General features: G+C 35.0%; 1 protein-coding gene across 1 annotated transcript in view; it reads left to right on the top strand.

Annotated features, from left to right (window-relative positions):
- Positions 1-16537, top strand: part of Nufip1 (nuclear FMR1 interacting protein 1) — a 42843-nt gene extending 26306 nt beyond the window's left edge. Inside the window, exons 8-10 of the mRNA XM_027928853.2 lie at positions 5024-5140; positions 14476-14708; positions 16227-16537. Of these exons, the coding sequence (XP_027784654.1) occupies positions 5024-5140; positions 14476-14708; positions 16227-16322 (446 nt within the window). The 3' untranslated portion in view covers positions 16323-16537. The remainder of the gene's footprint in view (positions 1-5023; positions 5141-14475; positions 14709-16226) is intronic.
- The last annotated feature ends 1221 nt before the right edge of the window (positions 16538-17758 follow it).

Here is a 17758-nt window from a genome sequence, read left to right as displayed (position 1 = left end):
AGGCAAAAATTGAACATCCCCAAATATTGCTATCACACAGATATCCCTTAGCTCCTTAGCTTCTGTTTTTCCCTTCAGAAAAATGAAAATGTATATGTAAAAATTCTGTATGACCTTCCCCTCCAGTAACATTGTGAGGCTTGTATTTAATTGCATATGCTTCCTACTGAAGAGGAGTTCCAAAAGATGATTAATGAGTGGAATGATGTTTCGTTATAGGTTTGATTCCAATCTCTGTTCAGCTCAGATGACAGTTGCTTTCATGATAATCACATGACAAATTATTGAATTCATAGATGGCAGGAAATGTGGGAACAACCAGTTTATTGACAGTGTTAGGATGATAAAGGATCTTAGCAAAAGGGAATGTTGGGCTGAGAATAATAAGAATAAATTTATGAACTCATTTCAGGGAGTAAATAATGAAAGAGAAAAATAGTAACTTTATAAAAGTAGAGATATCAGGCAGAGCACCAAGTTATCAAGGTGAACATCACCAGTGGTAAGTCATATTGATATCATGGGCTATGTTGTGATGAGATGGCTTCATCTCCTGTATTATTCTTCCCCAAAATCCCTAGCCTCAATCTAATCATCAGTAATGTCAGACACACCCAAACTGAGGGACTTTCTGCTGTTATCTGATCCAACAGTCTTCAAAAATGTTCCTGGTAGACAAGAAAAGATTAAGACACTATCACATATTTGGAGAAGACTAAGGAGTCATGATAGCTAAGTTCAGTCTGGAATGATAGATTGGATCCTAGCACTAGAAAAGGACATTAATGGAAAAACTGAGGAAATGACAGTACGGTCTTTAGCTTAGGTAGTAAGATGGCACTGGTGTTCATTTGTTGGCTATGATAAGTGTCTTTTGTTATATGAGATGATAACATTAGGGAAGTTGAGTGAGAGGTATATGGAAGGAAACTCCTGTGCTTTGTAATACTTGGATAGTTCCAAAATTGTTTCACATGGAAAGTTAAAAACCAAAGGGAGGAGGGTAAAAGACTCCATGGGCCAATTAAAGCCTTGCCTGTGTTTATGAACTGAATTATGAAGAACACTGTTTCTCTTTATTTTTCATTCTTTATTTTTTTCCCACTACAAAAGTAATAGAGAAGGTGTGGGAATATTAAAAGCATAAAATATTTTTAAAAACTGCTCTCTTAACTTAAAAATTCAACTACTGCTCACATATTTTTGTGTATCCTTCCAATGTTTTTCCTGTGCCCATTTTTTAAAAAAATATTTTTTAGTTGTACATGGACACAGCATCTTTATTTTGTTGATTTAGTTTTATGTGGTGCTGAGGATCGAACCCAGTGCCTCACACGTGGGAGGCAAGCGCTTTACCACCGAGCCTCACCCAGCCACCTCCTGTGCCCATTTATATGATTTTTTAAAAATAAAAATGGAATCATGTTATACACTTTAGATCCATGCAAATCTAGTTTTCTATCCTGGCCCAACCTCTTACTAGCACTCTGATTCTGTGCTAATTAACCTTGTCTAATTCATGCAATAGTTTGTTCTTCAGATATTTATTGAATACTTACATATTGTTCTTGGCTCTGAGAATACAGCAAAACCCCTTCTGTCTTATAGCTGCCTTCTGGTTTGGGTAGTGTTTTAGTCAGCTTTTTCATTGCTCTGACTAAAAGACCTGACAAGAACACTTTTAGAAGAGGAAAAGTTTATTTGGAGGCTCATGGTTTCAGAGGTCTTAGTTCACAGACAGCTGGCTCCATTCCTTGGGGCTGGAGGTAAGGCACGACATCGTGGCAGAAGAGTGTGGCAAAAGGAAGCAGCTCATATGATGATTAGTAGCTGAGAGGGACTCCACTAGCCAGATACAAAATATATACCCAAAAGGCATGCCCCTGGGGACCCACCTCTTCCAGCCACACCCTACCTACGTCTACTCACCACTCATTTAATCCCATCAGATGATTATTTCACCGGTTGGGTTAAGGCTGTCATGACCCAATCATTTCTCCTCCAGACCTTCTTGCATTGTCTCACACGTGAGTTTTTGGGGGGTACCTCACATTCAAACCATAATAAGGAGAGTCAGTAAACAAACTCACAATATGTTGGGTGGATATAAGCATCATGAAGCTGAGTAAAGGATAGGAAAATGGTGTTTGGAGGAGTTCTGCTGTTTTCTGTGGCGTGATCAGTGAAGGCACTCTGGAGGTGACATGAAAAAGACATCCGAGTGCTGCATACTTACAGCAGTCCCAGCAGAGGGAGCAGCAAGTGCACATACCCCAGGGAGACCTGCCTTGCATGCTGAGGTAGCAGCCAGGTGGCAGTGGTGTAAGCCAGGAAGAAAGTGGGTTTGTTACAAGACAAGTGCAAGGTCCAGTCTAGTCAGGCCAGCTGTGTAGGCCCAGGGAGGTCTTGGGATTTTATTCCCAGGTCGAGCAGAGAGGTCATATGATCTATGTTTTTGGTAGAGAATAGACTTTTTATGAAGAGAATTGGGCAGAGTCCTGTCAAGATCTAGGAGGCTGTTAGAATTCTCCATGCAAGCAATGTTGCCTTGGGTTGTAATGGAAGTAGTGAGAAACAAGTATGATGCTGGATTTGTTTTTGAAATAACTGTTGGCAGTTGTTAATTGGGTAGATGAGGTATGAGAAAGAAAGAAGATTCATGGATAATTGCTACATTTTGGGCTTAACCCTAAGAAGAAACAGTTGATATTTATCAAGGGGGAGATACTGTAGGGCATGTGCCAAGTGGAAATCAAGTGTTTAATTTTGGACACAGTTGAGATAATTGACATCTAAGTAAAGATGCTTGATGAGCAGTTAGTATTATTCTGGAGTTAAGGGAAAACTGAAGGTTGAAGGTACAAATGTGTGATTCACAAGCATATAGATAATGTTAAGATTTTAGGGAACATCAGATCATCTAGGGAAGGGGAGGCACAAAGAGAAAGGTCTCTCAGAATTAGACCCAGGGTCACTTCATAATTTTGGAAGTTGGTAAGTGAGGAGAATTCAGAAGGGAGACTGGGAAAAGACAGCTAAGTGAAAACGTTCTGGAAGCCATGAGATTTTAAAAAACAGAACATGATTACATACTGTTGGTAAGTTAAATAAGAGGAGAACCAAGAAATTACCTTTAGATTTGGAAACACAGAGGACCCAGGTGAACTCAGAAGAAGAAAAAGTTTCTCTGGTGTGGTGGTCCTCAGAAACAGATTGGAGTAGTGGACTGAAGGAAATTTTAGACCCAAATTTCTGTGGTGAATTTTATCAAGTAGCTGTTTAGAGTTTTGCCATAAAAAAGGGGGGGGGGGGAGCAATGGAACTGTGACAAAAAGTCATTAACATTATTGTTGGCCATTAATACATTTTGATACAGGGGCTTCATTTTAATAATAATGATAATCTATAGGAGACATTATAGTTCATTCGTTTGAGAATTGGGGAGGTAGCCTAGATTTTACATTGACCCAACCATTTTATAGTAAGTTACTTGAAAGAAATTTAGTTGAATTCTTTTGAGTTTTGGCTTAATCACCTGTAACTATAGTGAAAGTCGTAGGATGCTGCATAAGGATTAAAGGAGAGTGGGCTTTCTTTAAGTCTTTGAAGGAAATGCTACTATTTTGTCTTTGGTTGTTCAGACAGTGGATGAATAGTCTTTGTACTAATATTGTGGTAGATTTCTGCTCATATAAATTGCATGTTTTCCTTTATTCATCCAAGAGAAAAGGTAATAATCTAGCTTAAAATAAGGAACAGTATTAGGGGATGTGGTGCTGGCATTGTGGGTGGCATAGGAGGATGGATATATCTTTAGCAGAAGGTGCTTGGTCAACATTCACATGAAAAGTTACTGACACTTCCTAGTGGCATATTTTAGTTTCCCTTGGACTGTCTTAGTGAACATTAAGTGTTCCTCTTGAGACATTTCATATTGGTTGTAGGTTGAGCTGGTTCATTAAATGGACAAGCTACTTATTGTCTTTAGTCAGGCTTTATTTTTATTGGTTGTTGATGTGTTTTTTAGAGCTGCCAAAAATAAATGTAATGGGTGGTGTCCTGGGGCTACAACTAGGATTGCTGGGCTCTGATCAAACACTTTACCTTTGGCAGGCTCTTTAGTGTTTGCTAAATTCTCATGGTTGGCCTATTGACATAAATTCTTAGAAGTTCTAAATAATAAAATCTTTGGAGTAGGTTCATTTCAGTAAAACTCTTTCACTAAGCCTAGAATGGTTTAAATATTATTTGGGTCCTAAAAACTAGTCTTGAAAACAACAAAAGGGGGTGGATATTTTTATATATTTTTTTATTCCTAAATTGAATTTTCAGAGTTAATGATCCTCATCCAGTAAAGTTAAATCAATTTTGGCCTTCCCACTACCTGTAAATTAATAGTAAAACCTGTGTAATTAAGTTAATTTAGGGCAGGCCTAGATTCCATAACCTGTGAAACACAGTAAGTTAACTGAGTTGTTTACAGCTTCCATTCATTCTTCTCCTTCCCTGTAGCACATAACTTCTTTGGTCAAGATTTAAACTAAGAATACTCCTGCAATTTGTGTTTTGGGAAGATTAAAGAAATGATCAGAAAATTGTTTTTTGTTTGTTTGTTTGTTTTCATTTTGGTACCCAGGATTGGACCCAGGGGCACTTAACCACTGTGCCACATCCCCAGCCCATTTGAGTTTTGGTTTAATCACCTGTAACTATAGTGAAAGTCGTAGGATGTTGCATAAGGATTAAAGGAGGGTGGGCTTTCTTTAAGTCTTTGAAGGAAATACTACAATTTGTCTTGCTGAGTTGCTTAAGGCCTTCTAAGTTGCTGAGGCTAGCTTTGAACGCGCCATCCTTCTGCTTCAGCCTCCCGAGCTGCTGGGATCAGGCATGTGCCACCGTGCCCAGCAGAAATTCCTTTGTTTTTACTAGCATGAAAGACTGGAAGACAGCTTTCTTTTTTTTATAGTGGTGGATATTTGGAGATACACTGTTTGAATCTTTGTTCTTTCCCCTTTTATTTCAGAGTCTGATAAGGAGGAGAAAACACAGCATACAGTTGTACCTAAGGAAGTCACACCAGCTTTGTGTTCACTAATGAGCAGCTATGGCAGTCTCTCAGGGTCAGAGAGTGAACCAGACGGTAAGTCATGGCCTCTGTTGCTACAGCAAAGTTGTTTTATTTTGTTGCCCTTTGCCTTTGGTGCACACTGTGCATTAATAGCATCCAAGATTCATATTCTTTATTTGATCTTCAAGTTCCTTTTTCCTTTGATTCAGAAGTGAAGTTAACATGGGATAAAGTTGGAAATAGGGAAATGGATTGCTACTGGAAGAAAAAATGGATTGCTACTGGAAGAAAAAAGCAAAAGTGATTATAATATAATGAAAGAAAAGGAAAGAAAAGAGAAAATGAAATAATGAAATAAAAGAAATAGCAAAAAGAAAGTGAATTTATTCTTTGCTATCAAGAACCCTTGTCACAATATGTTCATAGCACCTTTGGTAGATGGAGAGAGGCCCTTGATGATAAAGAGGATGATGGAAAAATTTAGATGTGTAGAGGATATTACTCTTTACAAGCACATTTACATAAATTATCTTATTTGGAAACACAGGAACTCTGTACTTGTGGTTGCATATTAGCCTGTGTTATTTAAAGGTTGGAAGAAATGGAATTCCTTCAAGAGTCTTCTGAGAGGTCAGTGATGTTCAGGATACGTGACTTACTTTTAAAGGTAATGTCGCAAATGATAGTATGTGGGCCCTTATTTTGTATTTTATTATGATAAACCAATTTAATCTCCTGTAGCATCTGTTTTAGGGCCACATACAAGAGCTGTGAGTAGGTTATAGATGTAATATAGTTTGGTAAATTTTAATCCAATGTTTATATCAATAACCTAGAATATGTTGAGTGAATAAGTCTTTGTCCTGCAATTGTGGAAACCTGTATCTGCATAGTAATTTTATTAAGACTCTACCAACTGTGAGAGAATTCTTGTGTATGTATCTCAGGAGAAGGTGTGTAATCAAAGTAGTTGCTATACCGAGGATAAGAACACAGGGTCTGAAAGTGTTGTTAACAGAATGAAGAGTTGAATGTCAAGGGATATAGATGGCAACATTTTTGTTGACTAAAGACAATCAGTGTGTGTGTGTGTGTGTGTGTGTGTGTGTGTGTGTGTGTTTGGAGGATGTTGACTAAGAAAGAGTTGGGCTTTAGTAAGAAACATGATGTTTATATCTCTGTAACATGGGAATTTTTTCTTCTTTTTAATGGGCTATAGCTTATTCTGGTAGCTTGTTAAAAGCTACTCAAATTTTGAAATATAAACTACTTTGGCTTTATCAGAGTATTCCTTAACAGATGGTTGCCTCTTCTTATTTTTAATTTTAAGAAACACAATATTGATTTCTTACTCTTGTTTCCAATATACTGATATGAAGGTGGAGTTGTTCTTTAAACACATATTATATTTCCCACCTCTCAGTTGTATTTATGACAGGCGATAAGAAAGCAAGCTATTTCCAAATTACTGAATCCCATAAAAACAGGGTGAGCTGATGCTTTCTTTTCTCAATCTTAAGATGAAACATCTGATACTTTTATATTTATGTCTTCATTTTGAGACTGTCACCATTTTAAAATTGGAAGAAAGAAAGGAAGCTGGAAGGGATCTGTGTGCTCTCACACCTTCATTTTATACCTCAGACTTAGGATATATTTGCTACATTAGTATGTGGTGGAGCTGGTGTAAAATTTAAGTATAGGGACTTAAAAAATCTTAAAGAAACCAACTATATTGCTTCCTTCATATCCTTCTCCACGTGGCTATCTTCCTGAATAGTAACTTGACCTTTCCTTTTGTAGATAACAGAGGATATTACCTAATAAAATATATATTTGATTTTGTATGAATTAATTTTGACTAATTATTTTAAATGTTCTGCTTTAAGGAAAAAGCCTTTGTGGTGTATTTCTAAGTCTTAAGAATTATTTTATATAGTTCAAATTGTTTTATTAAGCCATCCAGTCAGTAGCAAATCTCTAGCTTTCAGTTTTAATTCTGTGGTGTATGAGGGGGTAAGCAGGAAGGGGTCCCTAAGCAAGACTGAAGCAAAGGAAGAGGAGGTATGTGCAGATCTGGGGCTGCCAGAATCATTGTTACATAAATAAGAAAGAAAATTTCCATGAGTATTATTTCCAAATGGGTTGGTTTGCTATCCTCCTGGAGTTTGCAACTCCCTAAAAACTGTTTCTTTAAACTGGTTCAGTTATTGATGAGGAGACCTCCAAGCTCAAAACTAAGTCCAAAGACCACAGAGCAAATAGTGACTTCAGTTTGAAAGAGCTAAATGCTATGTTTAACTTTTATTTGAATTGAAGAGCACTACTTAGCTAGGAAATGTATATCTCAAGAAAGAGAAAAATACAAATGTCCCAGTTCCTCATTCTTTAGCAGATCGTTGACAATACAAGCCCTGATTCATTTGACATTTTCGTTCTTAGATCAAGTGATTAACACTTGAAGAGGAAAGGAAATGATAGGAAGTGGTGCACTGGATTTTCTTCTTGCCTTTTAATTATTATTTCTACAGTTTTCAGCCTACAAACTACTTTAGGGATTCTTAGCTCTATTCTTTTATAGCTGTATTTATCTTATTTTCCTCATTACTTTGCAGAAACATTATCACAGGTATCGCAGCAGATTTTCATATAGTGCATACAGGGTGCCAGGCACTGTTTTATGTGCTTTACTCACTTATTGCAACAAGCTCATGAAGTAGGTGCCATCATTTATCTCCATTGTATAAACGAGGAAATTTAGGTAGAGGTAAGTAGTTTACTCCAAGGTTACGAAGCTAGTAAGTGTTTGAACAAGACTTGAACCTAACAGTCTGGCACCAGAGTCTGTACTTTCAACATTTACCCTATACTTTCTTTGATGTAATTGCTGCATTCAGTCCTATGTAATATTTGAGTTTGGAGGGTTTTAAGAAATATGATTAGACTCCCCAACTCTTATCTAAGCAATGAACTCAGTTTCTCAACTTCTAGGATAGAACTCTTCACATCACATCACTTTGATTCATGGTAAATAAATACACAGAATAACCATTTGGGGCTGGGGTTGTGGCTCAGTGGGTAGAGTGCTTGCCTCACATATATGAAGAACTGCGTTCAATTCTCAGCACCGCATATAAATAAATGAATAAAATAAAGATCCATCAACACTAAAAGTATATTAAAAAAAAAGAATAACCATTTGGGAGGAGGGGTGGAGATCCCTATCTAAAAAAATTGTGAATTTTTAGCTGTTTATATGCTTTATCTTCATTATTCTCAAAATATGGTGAAATATAGTGAGTGATTTTTCAAATATCAAATGAACTTGCATTTCTTTGATAAAATGTATTTGCTTATGGTGTATTGCCATTTTAATACATTGAGGGATTTGATTTGCTAATTTGTTTTGTTTTACAAATGTTTTTGTTATTTTATTTTTTAAATTTTTTAATTAGTATACGTGACAGTAGAATACATTTATGCACTTTGATATATCATGCGTACATGGGATATAATTTCATTTTTCTGAGTGTACATGTTGCAGAATTATATTGGTCATGTAGTCACAAATATACATACAGTCATGTCTGTTTCATTCTACTATCTTTTCTATACCCATATGCCCCCCATCACTTCCTTCTACCTAATCTAAGGTAATGCTATTCTTCCCTAGTGCCACACACACACCCCTGACTTTATTGTGAACTAGCATTCACATATTAGAGAAAACATTTGGCCTTTGGTTTTGTGGGATTGACTTATTTCGCTTAGCATGATATTCTCCACCTCCAACCATTTACTGACAAATGCCATAATTTCACTCTTCCTTAAATCTGAGTAATATTCCATTGAGTATATATTCTTTTTCATTCATCTATTGAGGGACACCTAGGTTGGTTCCATAGTCTAGCTATTGTGAATTGAGCTGCTATAAACGTTGTGGCTGCGTCACTATAGTGTGCTGATTTTAAGTCCTTTGGGTATAAACCAAGGAGTGGGATAGCTGGGTCAAATAGTGGTTCCATTCCCAGTTTTCTAAGGAATCTCCATACTGCTTTCCAGATTGGTTGCACTAATTTTCAGTCTCACCAGCAATGTATGAGTGTATCTTTTTTACTACATCCTCGCCAACATTTATTGTTGCTGTATTCTTGATGATTGACATTCTGACAGGAGTAAGATGAAATCTTAGAATAGTTTTGATTTGCATTTCTCTAATCGCTAGAAATGTTGAACACCTTTTTATATATTCATTTATCAATTGTATTTCTTATTCTGTGAAGTGTCACTTCAGTTCCTTAGCCCATTATTGATTGGGTTTTTGGTTTTTTGGTGTTAAGTTTTTGGAGTTCTTTATATAGCCTAGAGATCAATGCTTTATTGGAAATGCATGTGGTAAGATTTTCTCCCAATCTGTAGGCTGCCTCCTCATGTTATTGTTTTCTTTGCTGAGAAGAAGCTTTTAATTTGAATCCGTCCCATTTATTGATACTTGATTTTACTTCTTGCACTTTAGGAGTTTTGTTAAGGAAGTCGGATACTAAGCCAACATAGTGAGGATTGGGACCTATTTTTTCTTCTGTTAGGCACAGGGTCTCTGTTCTAGTGCCTAAGTCTTTGATCCACTTTGAGTTGATTTTTGTGCAGGGTGAGAGTTAGAGGTTTAATTTCATTTTGCTACATAAGGGTTTCCAGTTTTGCCAGCACCATTTGTTGAATAGGCTATCTTTTCTCCAGTGAATGTTTTTGGCACCCTTGTCTAGTATAAGATAGCCGTATTTATGTGGGTTTGTCTATGTGTCCTCTATTCTGCGCCATTGGTTTAAAAGTCTATTTTGGTGCCAATACCATGCCATTACTATAGCTCGGTAGTATAGTTTAAGGTCTGGTATTGTGATGCCTCCTGCTTCACTTTTCTTGCTAAGGATTGCTTTAGCTGTTCTGGATCTTATTTTTCCAAATAAGTATCTTGATTGCTTTTTCTATTTCTATGAAGAATGTCATTGGGATTTTAATAGGAATTTCATTAAATCTGTATAACGCTTTTGGTAGTATGGGCATTTTGACAATATTAATTCTGCCTATCCAGGAGCATGGGGAATCTTTTCATCTTCAGGTTTTATTCAATTTCTTTCTTTAATGTTGTGTAGTTTTCATTGTAGAGGTCTTTCACCTCTTTCGTTAGATTAATTCCCAGGGTTTTTTTTTTTTTTTTTTTTTTTTTTGAGGCTACTGTGAATGGAGTAGTTTTCCTAATTTCTCTTTCAGTGGATTCATCGCTGATATATAGGAATGTGTTTGATTTATGGGTGTTGATTTTATATGCTGCTACATTGCTGAGTTCATTTATTAGTTCTAGAAGTTTTCTGGTGGAATTTTATGGATCTTCTAGATATAGAATCATGTCATCAGCAGATAGTGATATTTTGAGTTCTTCTTTACCTCTTTGTATCCCTTTAATTTCTTTTTTTTGTCTAATTGCTATGGCTAGATTTTCAAGGATGATGTGGAATAGAAGTGGTGAAAGAGGACATCCTTGTCTTCCAGTTTTTAGTGGAAATGCTTTCAATTTTTTTTCCATTTAGAATGATGCTGGCCTTGTGTTTAACATATATATCTCTTTACAATGTTCAGGAATGTTCCTACTATCCCTAGTTTTTCTAGTGTTTTGAACATGAAGGTGTGCTGTTTTTTGTCAAATACTTTTTTCTGCATGTATTGAGATGATCATATGATTCTTGTTTTTAAGTCTATTATTATGATGAATTACATTTATTGATTTCCGGATGTTGAACCAATCTTGCATCCCTGGGATGAATCCCACTTGATTGTGGTGCGCTATCTTTTTAATATGTTTTTGTATGCGATTTGCCAGAATTTAATTGAGAATTTTTGCATTCGTGTTCATTAGGGATATTGGTCTGAAGTTTTCTTTCCTTGATGTGTCTTTGTCTGGTTTTGGTAGCAGGGTGATATTAGCCTCATAAAATGTTTGGAAGAGTTTCCTTCTTTTCTATTTCATGGAATACTTTGAGGAGTATTTGTGTTAATTCTTCTTTGAAAGTCTTGTAGAACTTGGCTAAGAATCCATCTGGTCCTGGGCTTTTTTTGGTTGGTAGGTTTTGATGCTGTTTTCTATTTCATTACTTGAAATTGATCTGTTTAAATCATGTGTGACCTCATTCAGTTTGGGTAGGTCATATGTCTCTAGAAATTTGTCGATGTCTTCGATGTTTTCCATTTTATTACAGTATAAATTTTCAAAATAGTTTCTAATTATCTTCTGTATTTCAGACGTATCTATTGTGATATTTCCTTCTTCTTCTTGTATTTTAGTAATTTGAGTTTTCTCTCTTTTTCTCTTCATTAGCATGGCCAGGGGTTTATCTGTTTTAAAGAACCAACTTTTCATTTTGTCAAATTTTTCAATTGTTTCTTTTGTTTCAGTTTCATCTCTGATTTTAATTATTTCCTCTCTTCTGCTTTTGGGATTGATTTGTTCTTCTTTTTCTAGGGCTTTGAGATATAGTGTTAAGTTATTTATTTGTTGACTTTTTATTCTTTAAATGAATGCACTCAGTGCAGTAAACTTTCCTCTTAGTACTGCCTTCATAGTGTCCCAGAGATTTTAATATGTTTTATCAGTGTTCTCATTTACCTCTAAGAATTTTTTTGTTTCATCCTTGATTTCTTTTACTATCCATTCGTCATTCAATTGTGTATTATTTAGTCTTTTATTTGTTAGAGTAGCTTCTATTTTTATTTTATTGTTGATTTCTAATTCATTCTAATTTCATTCCATTGTGGTCTGATAGAATGGAGGGTATTATCTCTGTTTTTTTGTATTTACTAAGAGTTGCTTTGTGGCATGAGATATGGTCTGTTTTAGAAAAGGAGTCATGTGTTGCTCATTGATGGATGAAATATTCTATATGTGTCTAAATTATTGATTGTATTATTTAGTTCTATAGTTTCTTTATTTAGTTTTTGTTTGGAAGATCTGTCCAATAGTGAGAGAGGTATGTTAAAGTCACCCAGTTTATTGTATTGTGGTCTATTTGACTCTTGAAATTGAGAAGGGTTTGTTTGATGTACATAGATATTCCATTGTTTGTGGCATAAATATTTATAATTACTTCCCTTAAGAAGTATGAAATGTCTTTTCTCTCTTCTGACTAACTTTGGTTTGGAGTCTACTTTATCTGAAATGAGAATGGAAACCCCTGCTTGTTTACGCAATCCATATGAGTGATAAGTTTTTTCTCATCCTTTCACCTTCAGCCTATGGATGTCTTTGCCCATGAGGTGAGTCTCTTGAAGACAGCATATTGTTGGGTCTTGCTTTTTAATCCAATCTGCCAGTCTAAGTCTTTTGATTGATGAGTTTAAGCCGTTAATATTCAAGGTTATTATTGAGATATGATTTGTATTCCCTGTCATTTTTTATTTATTTCTGGTTTTTGATTTGTCTTAGTTTCTCATTTGTTTGAATGTCTCCAATAGTGGACTGGGTTTCCTCTAATTTAGTTCTGACACTCTCTGGAGGTGGTGTCAGATCTCAGAGGTCGAGGGCTCAATCTCTGAGGCGTCTCCTCACCCCCACCAGATGCAAGTTGCAAGTCCTGAGTTGTTTTACCTCTGCTTCTGGCTGACTGGCTATAAATCAGCATTCCCACATACCCATTCCTTGCATTTGATTAAGTTGGTAAGCAGCTCACAGAACTCAAGGAAATATTTAAATTTACTGATTTATTTTATTATGAAAGATATTATAAAGAATATCAATGGACATATCTATAGGATAAGATACAGGGGAAGAGTTGCAGAGCTTCCATGCCCTCTCCGTACTTAACAATCTTCAGGAACTTCCAAGTGTTTGATTATCTAGAATCTCTCCAAACTCTGTCCTTTTGGGTTTTTATTGAGGCTGAGCTGTACAGGCATGGCTAATTAAATCATTGACCACTGGTGATCAGTTTAACCTTCGGCCTCTTTTTCTTTCCTGGAAGTTGGGAGATGGGCAAAATTCTAACCTTATTGTTCCTTCCAGTGAGTGGCACCTCATCATGAAGCTACCTAGAGACTACCAGCCATCACTGAACTTACTAGCATACAAAACTACAGTTATCACTTTGGAGATTCCAAGAATTTTAAGAGATGTATGACAGGAAACTAGAGAAAGACCAAGTGTATACTTAATGTCACAATTATTTAGAAGTATGTTTAGTTGCTAAATATTTAAGGTTTTCTAGCTAGTTCCCCATTAATGATCTCATTTTAATTTTGTTATGGTCAGAAAATGTAACTCTTGTCTGCTTTCACTTTTTAAAATTTACTGAGACTTGTCTTTATGGTCCAATACAAGGTGAATGCTCATTTGATTTCACATGAATATGTGTTGAGGTTGAGTATTCTTTGTCAATTTGAGTTGACAAAGTGGAAAGGGGTGTTCAGGTCTTCTGTATTCCTACTTATTTTCTAATTGTTCTTCAATTACATAGATCAGAGTGCTCTCATCTCTGGCCTTAATAATTGATTTGTCTATTTCTCCTTTTGGTTCCCTGAGTTTTTGCTGCATGTATATTGAAAATCTTATTGGGTGTTTTTGTTTTATGTTCTTTATGTATGAAGACTGTTCTTCATTGCTGATGATATTCCTTGTTCTAAAGTCTATTTTTTGTCTGATGTTGATACAGCCACTCCAGCTTTCTAGTGATTGTCATATGCAGTCCTTGCTTTGTATGGTTCTTTGGAAACTGAGGCTTAATTTCAGTTTTAACTATGTAAGGAAAGGAATTCTTGCATTTCAATTCAGTTCTAGTCTGACCATCTCTGCTTTCTAAGTGAGGTGTTTAAACTATATACATATATAGTATTTGCTGATATGGTTTGTTTCTGTTTGTCTCATCTGATTTTTGTTCCGTTTTTTCCCAGTCTTGTTTTGGATCAATTTTATATTTTTAGGTCAGTGAAACTATTGGTTTAAAAGCTATTCCTATTTATTTATTTTTTAACAGTTTTAACTTACCACATGTACTTTTTTAATCATTCACTTTACATGTAATTTAAGAATTATATAATAATATACTTAGCATTTTCTTCCCTTTCCTTTGTGCTGTTGTTATAGATTTTATTTCTATAGATATTTTATTCAAATTTCCATCTGGTCTTACTTCCTTCATAGGGATTACTTTCTGTGGCTGTTTGTAGTAGTCTCCTCAATTCTTGGCAGTTATAGCTCCCCCCAAAAAAAGTTCTGGAATACATTGTAAATGCCTTGCAAAACCTCTCATAATTTTAAGTTACTAAGTAGACAATATTATGGCTGTTTTCATTAATTTTGAAAGTTTTACCTGTTGTTTTTTTTTTTTTTAATAATTTTTGTATTTGTTTTTCCTCACACTTAGCAACTCCTGTCAAGACTGAAACAGAAGCTGTGGCAGAAAACCAGGTTGCTCATAGCAGTCCTCCCAAGAGTCCAAGACAAGATGTTAAAGCAACTGTTAGAAATTTCTCAGGAGCCAAGTATGAGAACCGAAAGAAAGGTTTTAAAAAGACAAACCCTAAGAGGAAAAAACATTGTCCCAACTATGAAAAATTATTTCAGCCAAGAACACACCATCCATATCTCCTGGAAATGGTAAGTGATTTTTCTTTGCACTGTAACATTTGTGTCCTCATGTCATTAAGGTAGGACCACTATGGTTTTGTTGCTCGTGTGTGTATGTTTTCAGGATACCAGAGGCATATGGTTGTTGAAGACTTGTCTGTGTATCTTAATTCTAAAGCTGCATTTGGCATATAGCTGGTGTTAGTAAATGTGAAATAATTATAGTTTTCAAAACTGCTTAAAATCAAAGAATGTAGATTTGACTGGTTGATGAAGAAACATGTATTAAGGCTAAAGTTCTCATTGAAAGCACAGCCATATACAGTGGCAGGCTGAAAAAGAAGAAAAGGTTTTATTTATTTAATGTGAATACTTCTTGAAAACACAAAGTAATGGGAAGAAAAGACCTAAGGTTTTCTGAAAATCCCCATTTCCTGTCTTTGGGAACTGTATTTACTTTCATTTATTTTGTGCATTGTTGGCTTTCCTTTTGGCATTATTCGCTCAAAAATTGTTTCAGATTTAGAGAGTATGTGATGTGTCTTGATTCTAAGCAGTGGAAATGAAGCTGTACAAAGATCAGCTATCTTCCTGGTTAAGACGAATAATAAAAGTATTCCACATTTTTTTCTAGTGGAGTTTTGAAACCATTGTTGTTCTGTGAAAAGTCCATTTTTGAGTTATCAAAAAAGTGTAGCTCAAGTGTTCTTTGACTATACAATGAGGTGTTAGATGTGGATACAGTTGCTTATTAAAATGAATCATCAATATACTCTTTATTCTCTATATAATAAATCACACTTTTAAAATATTTGCCATATAAGTGGTAAGTTAAATCATCTTTTCATTGATTTGTCTATTTCTCCTTTTGGTTCCCTGAGTTTTTTGAAGGTCCCTGGGTGATGTTTCTGAAGATATTAATGCCATCAGAAAATAAATAGAAAATAAATCCCTTAACTTTTTTTTTATTTATAATGAGCACAAAAATAGAAAGTTATGAAAGTCTATGAATGTTGTTTTTTCTGCCACTACTTTCAGTGTTATTGTACTTAACAGTTTCTACACTGTTACAGATTTCAAGAGTCAGGGCCTCACTATGTTGTCTGAGTTGACTCTGAACTCCTGGGCTCACACAATCCTCCTGCCTCAGCCTCCCAAGTAGCTGTGCTCAAAGACAGGGATCACTGTGTCCTATTAAGGGAATCCTCTTGACTTGATTTTTAGATGAAATAATTGGGAGACTTTTGTATCTGTTTTCTTGTCCTTTGGTAGATATCCCTAGAAAGGATCCCAAATGTGAAACTGTGCTATTTAAAAAACAAACAAACAAACAACAACAACAAAAAAAAAAAAACAGGTATTCTATTTATAAGCTAAAAGGAAAAGCAATATTTTTGCATTGTTTTTTAGTAAAATAATCAGTAAATATAATCACACCTATTATTCTTTATTTTTTATATGAGGAAGGCACCTTAATATTTTAAATTGTATTTCCCAAGTATGTTTTTTATCACTTAATAATCTTCTTTTTTTAATTGTTTTTTTTAGCTTCTAGCTCCGGACATTCGACATGAAAGAAACGTGATTCTTCAGTGTGTTCGATATATCATCAAAAAAGACTTTTTTGGACTTAATGAAAACTAAAGATGTATAGGTGTGTAATGTTTCAGCACATATAACTGAAGCATATAAAATGTGTAAAATAATACCATCCTCAAGTTAATGGAGGAAAACCCAAAACCATTTTTTTTTTTCCCCAAAACTGTATTGGTAAACTATAAGCCTCATAGAATATTATGTTGGAATTTCAAGTCTTTGCTTTGATTCTGTGCAAATAAATAACGTGGTTAATTTTTGAAGGAGTGTGTTTGGATTATATATAGTACTTGCTGGGAGAATTTTAATGTGTATTTATTTTTATGTATTGATGTCTTTCAAGGAAGACTATTATTAGTCCAGTTAAGAACTGAAGATACTGGTTTAATAGCAAAGAAGAAAATTTTTAAAATGCTTAATTCAGCTAAGCAAAATTAGGCAAAGAAATACATTTTGTTTTTAATGCAGAAGATGAAGAGTTATTCTGTAACTGTAACAAGGGGGATTTTAAAAAATAAACCATATCCAATTAATATATAATCAGAAGGTCTTAAAATTTAAATTATCCTCATTTATACTAGCTTCAGATATTACATAGCTCAGATATTAAATGTTTGAAATATCAGTATAGCTATGTCTTCTTAGTATGTTTAGATTTAATTGAAGTATTTTTTAAAAAGTAGTTCAAATTCAGACTCTTCCTTTCCCTCCCCCCCAAAATATATAAAGTATAATAATTGATGAGGTTCAAACTGTTTTTTTGTAGCAGAAAGATTGGTTTATGAGGTAATGTGATAATCATCTCAGTTTTAAGGTTTAATTAAAATTTTTCCAATGAAGGTAGTAATTGAAGCCTTTAAGTTTTTTTAACTAAGTGAAAGCTGAGGTCTTTTTGTCTTTCATAATAGGGAATTTGATCATATGTTCTAGCTTTGAGCTAGCTATAGCTGGATTCTACCCTTTTGACATATAGCTAAAAGAGGCTAGATTTTTAAAACTTCTCTGTTATTATAGTTGAATATTAATTTATTGAAGTTCATGAGTCTTGCTGCCAGGAAAACAAAACAAAACTAAGAATGCTGGGGCTCTCAGGCAGGCTCCTTTATATTCGTGAGGTTCTCCACAGAATCCTGGAATGCCTGGCATGTAACACTAGCGACATTACAGACCTGAGATTAAGATTCATGTTTAGTCATTGTTTCCCAGTCTTGTAACCACTCTGCAGACCTTTTAATCTGTCTCCTCCTGCTCCTCCAATGAATGAAACCCATATATTTTGGAAAATTATCTGCCTGGTATATTAATTCAGTTCTTATAAACTGTTTACTACTTACTTATGTGCTCCCACCATGCCGGCATTAAAGGTATAAAAGTGAGTAAGGCCTTGCCTGACTTCAAGAACTCAGTTTTACTTTCTTTGGGGGATTGGGGATTTAACCCAGGGTCAATTTACCACTGAGCTACCACCACAGCAGTTTTATTTT

Source organism: Marmota flaviventris, chromosome 4, assembly GCF_047511675.1.
Source record: "Marmota flaviventris isolate mMarFla1 chromosome 4, mMarFla1.hap1, whole genome shotgun sequence".
Classification (NCBI taxonomy): Eukaryota; Metazoa; Chordata; class Mammalia; order Rodentia; family Sciuridae; genus Marmota; species Marmota flaviventris.
The sequence above is the reverse complement of the archived record's forward strand: the minus strand, read 5'-3'. Positions and strand labels throughout refer to the sequence as shown.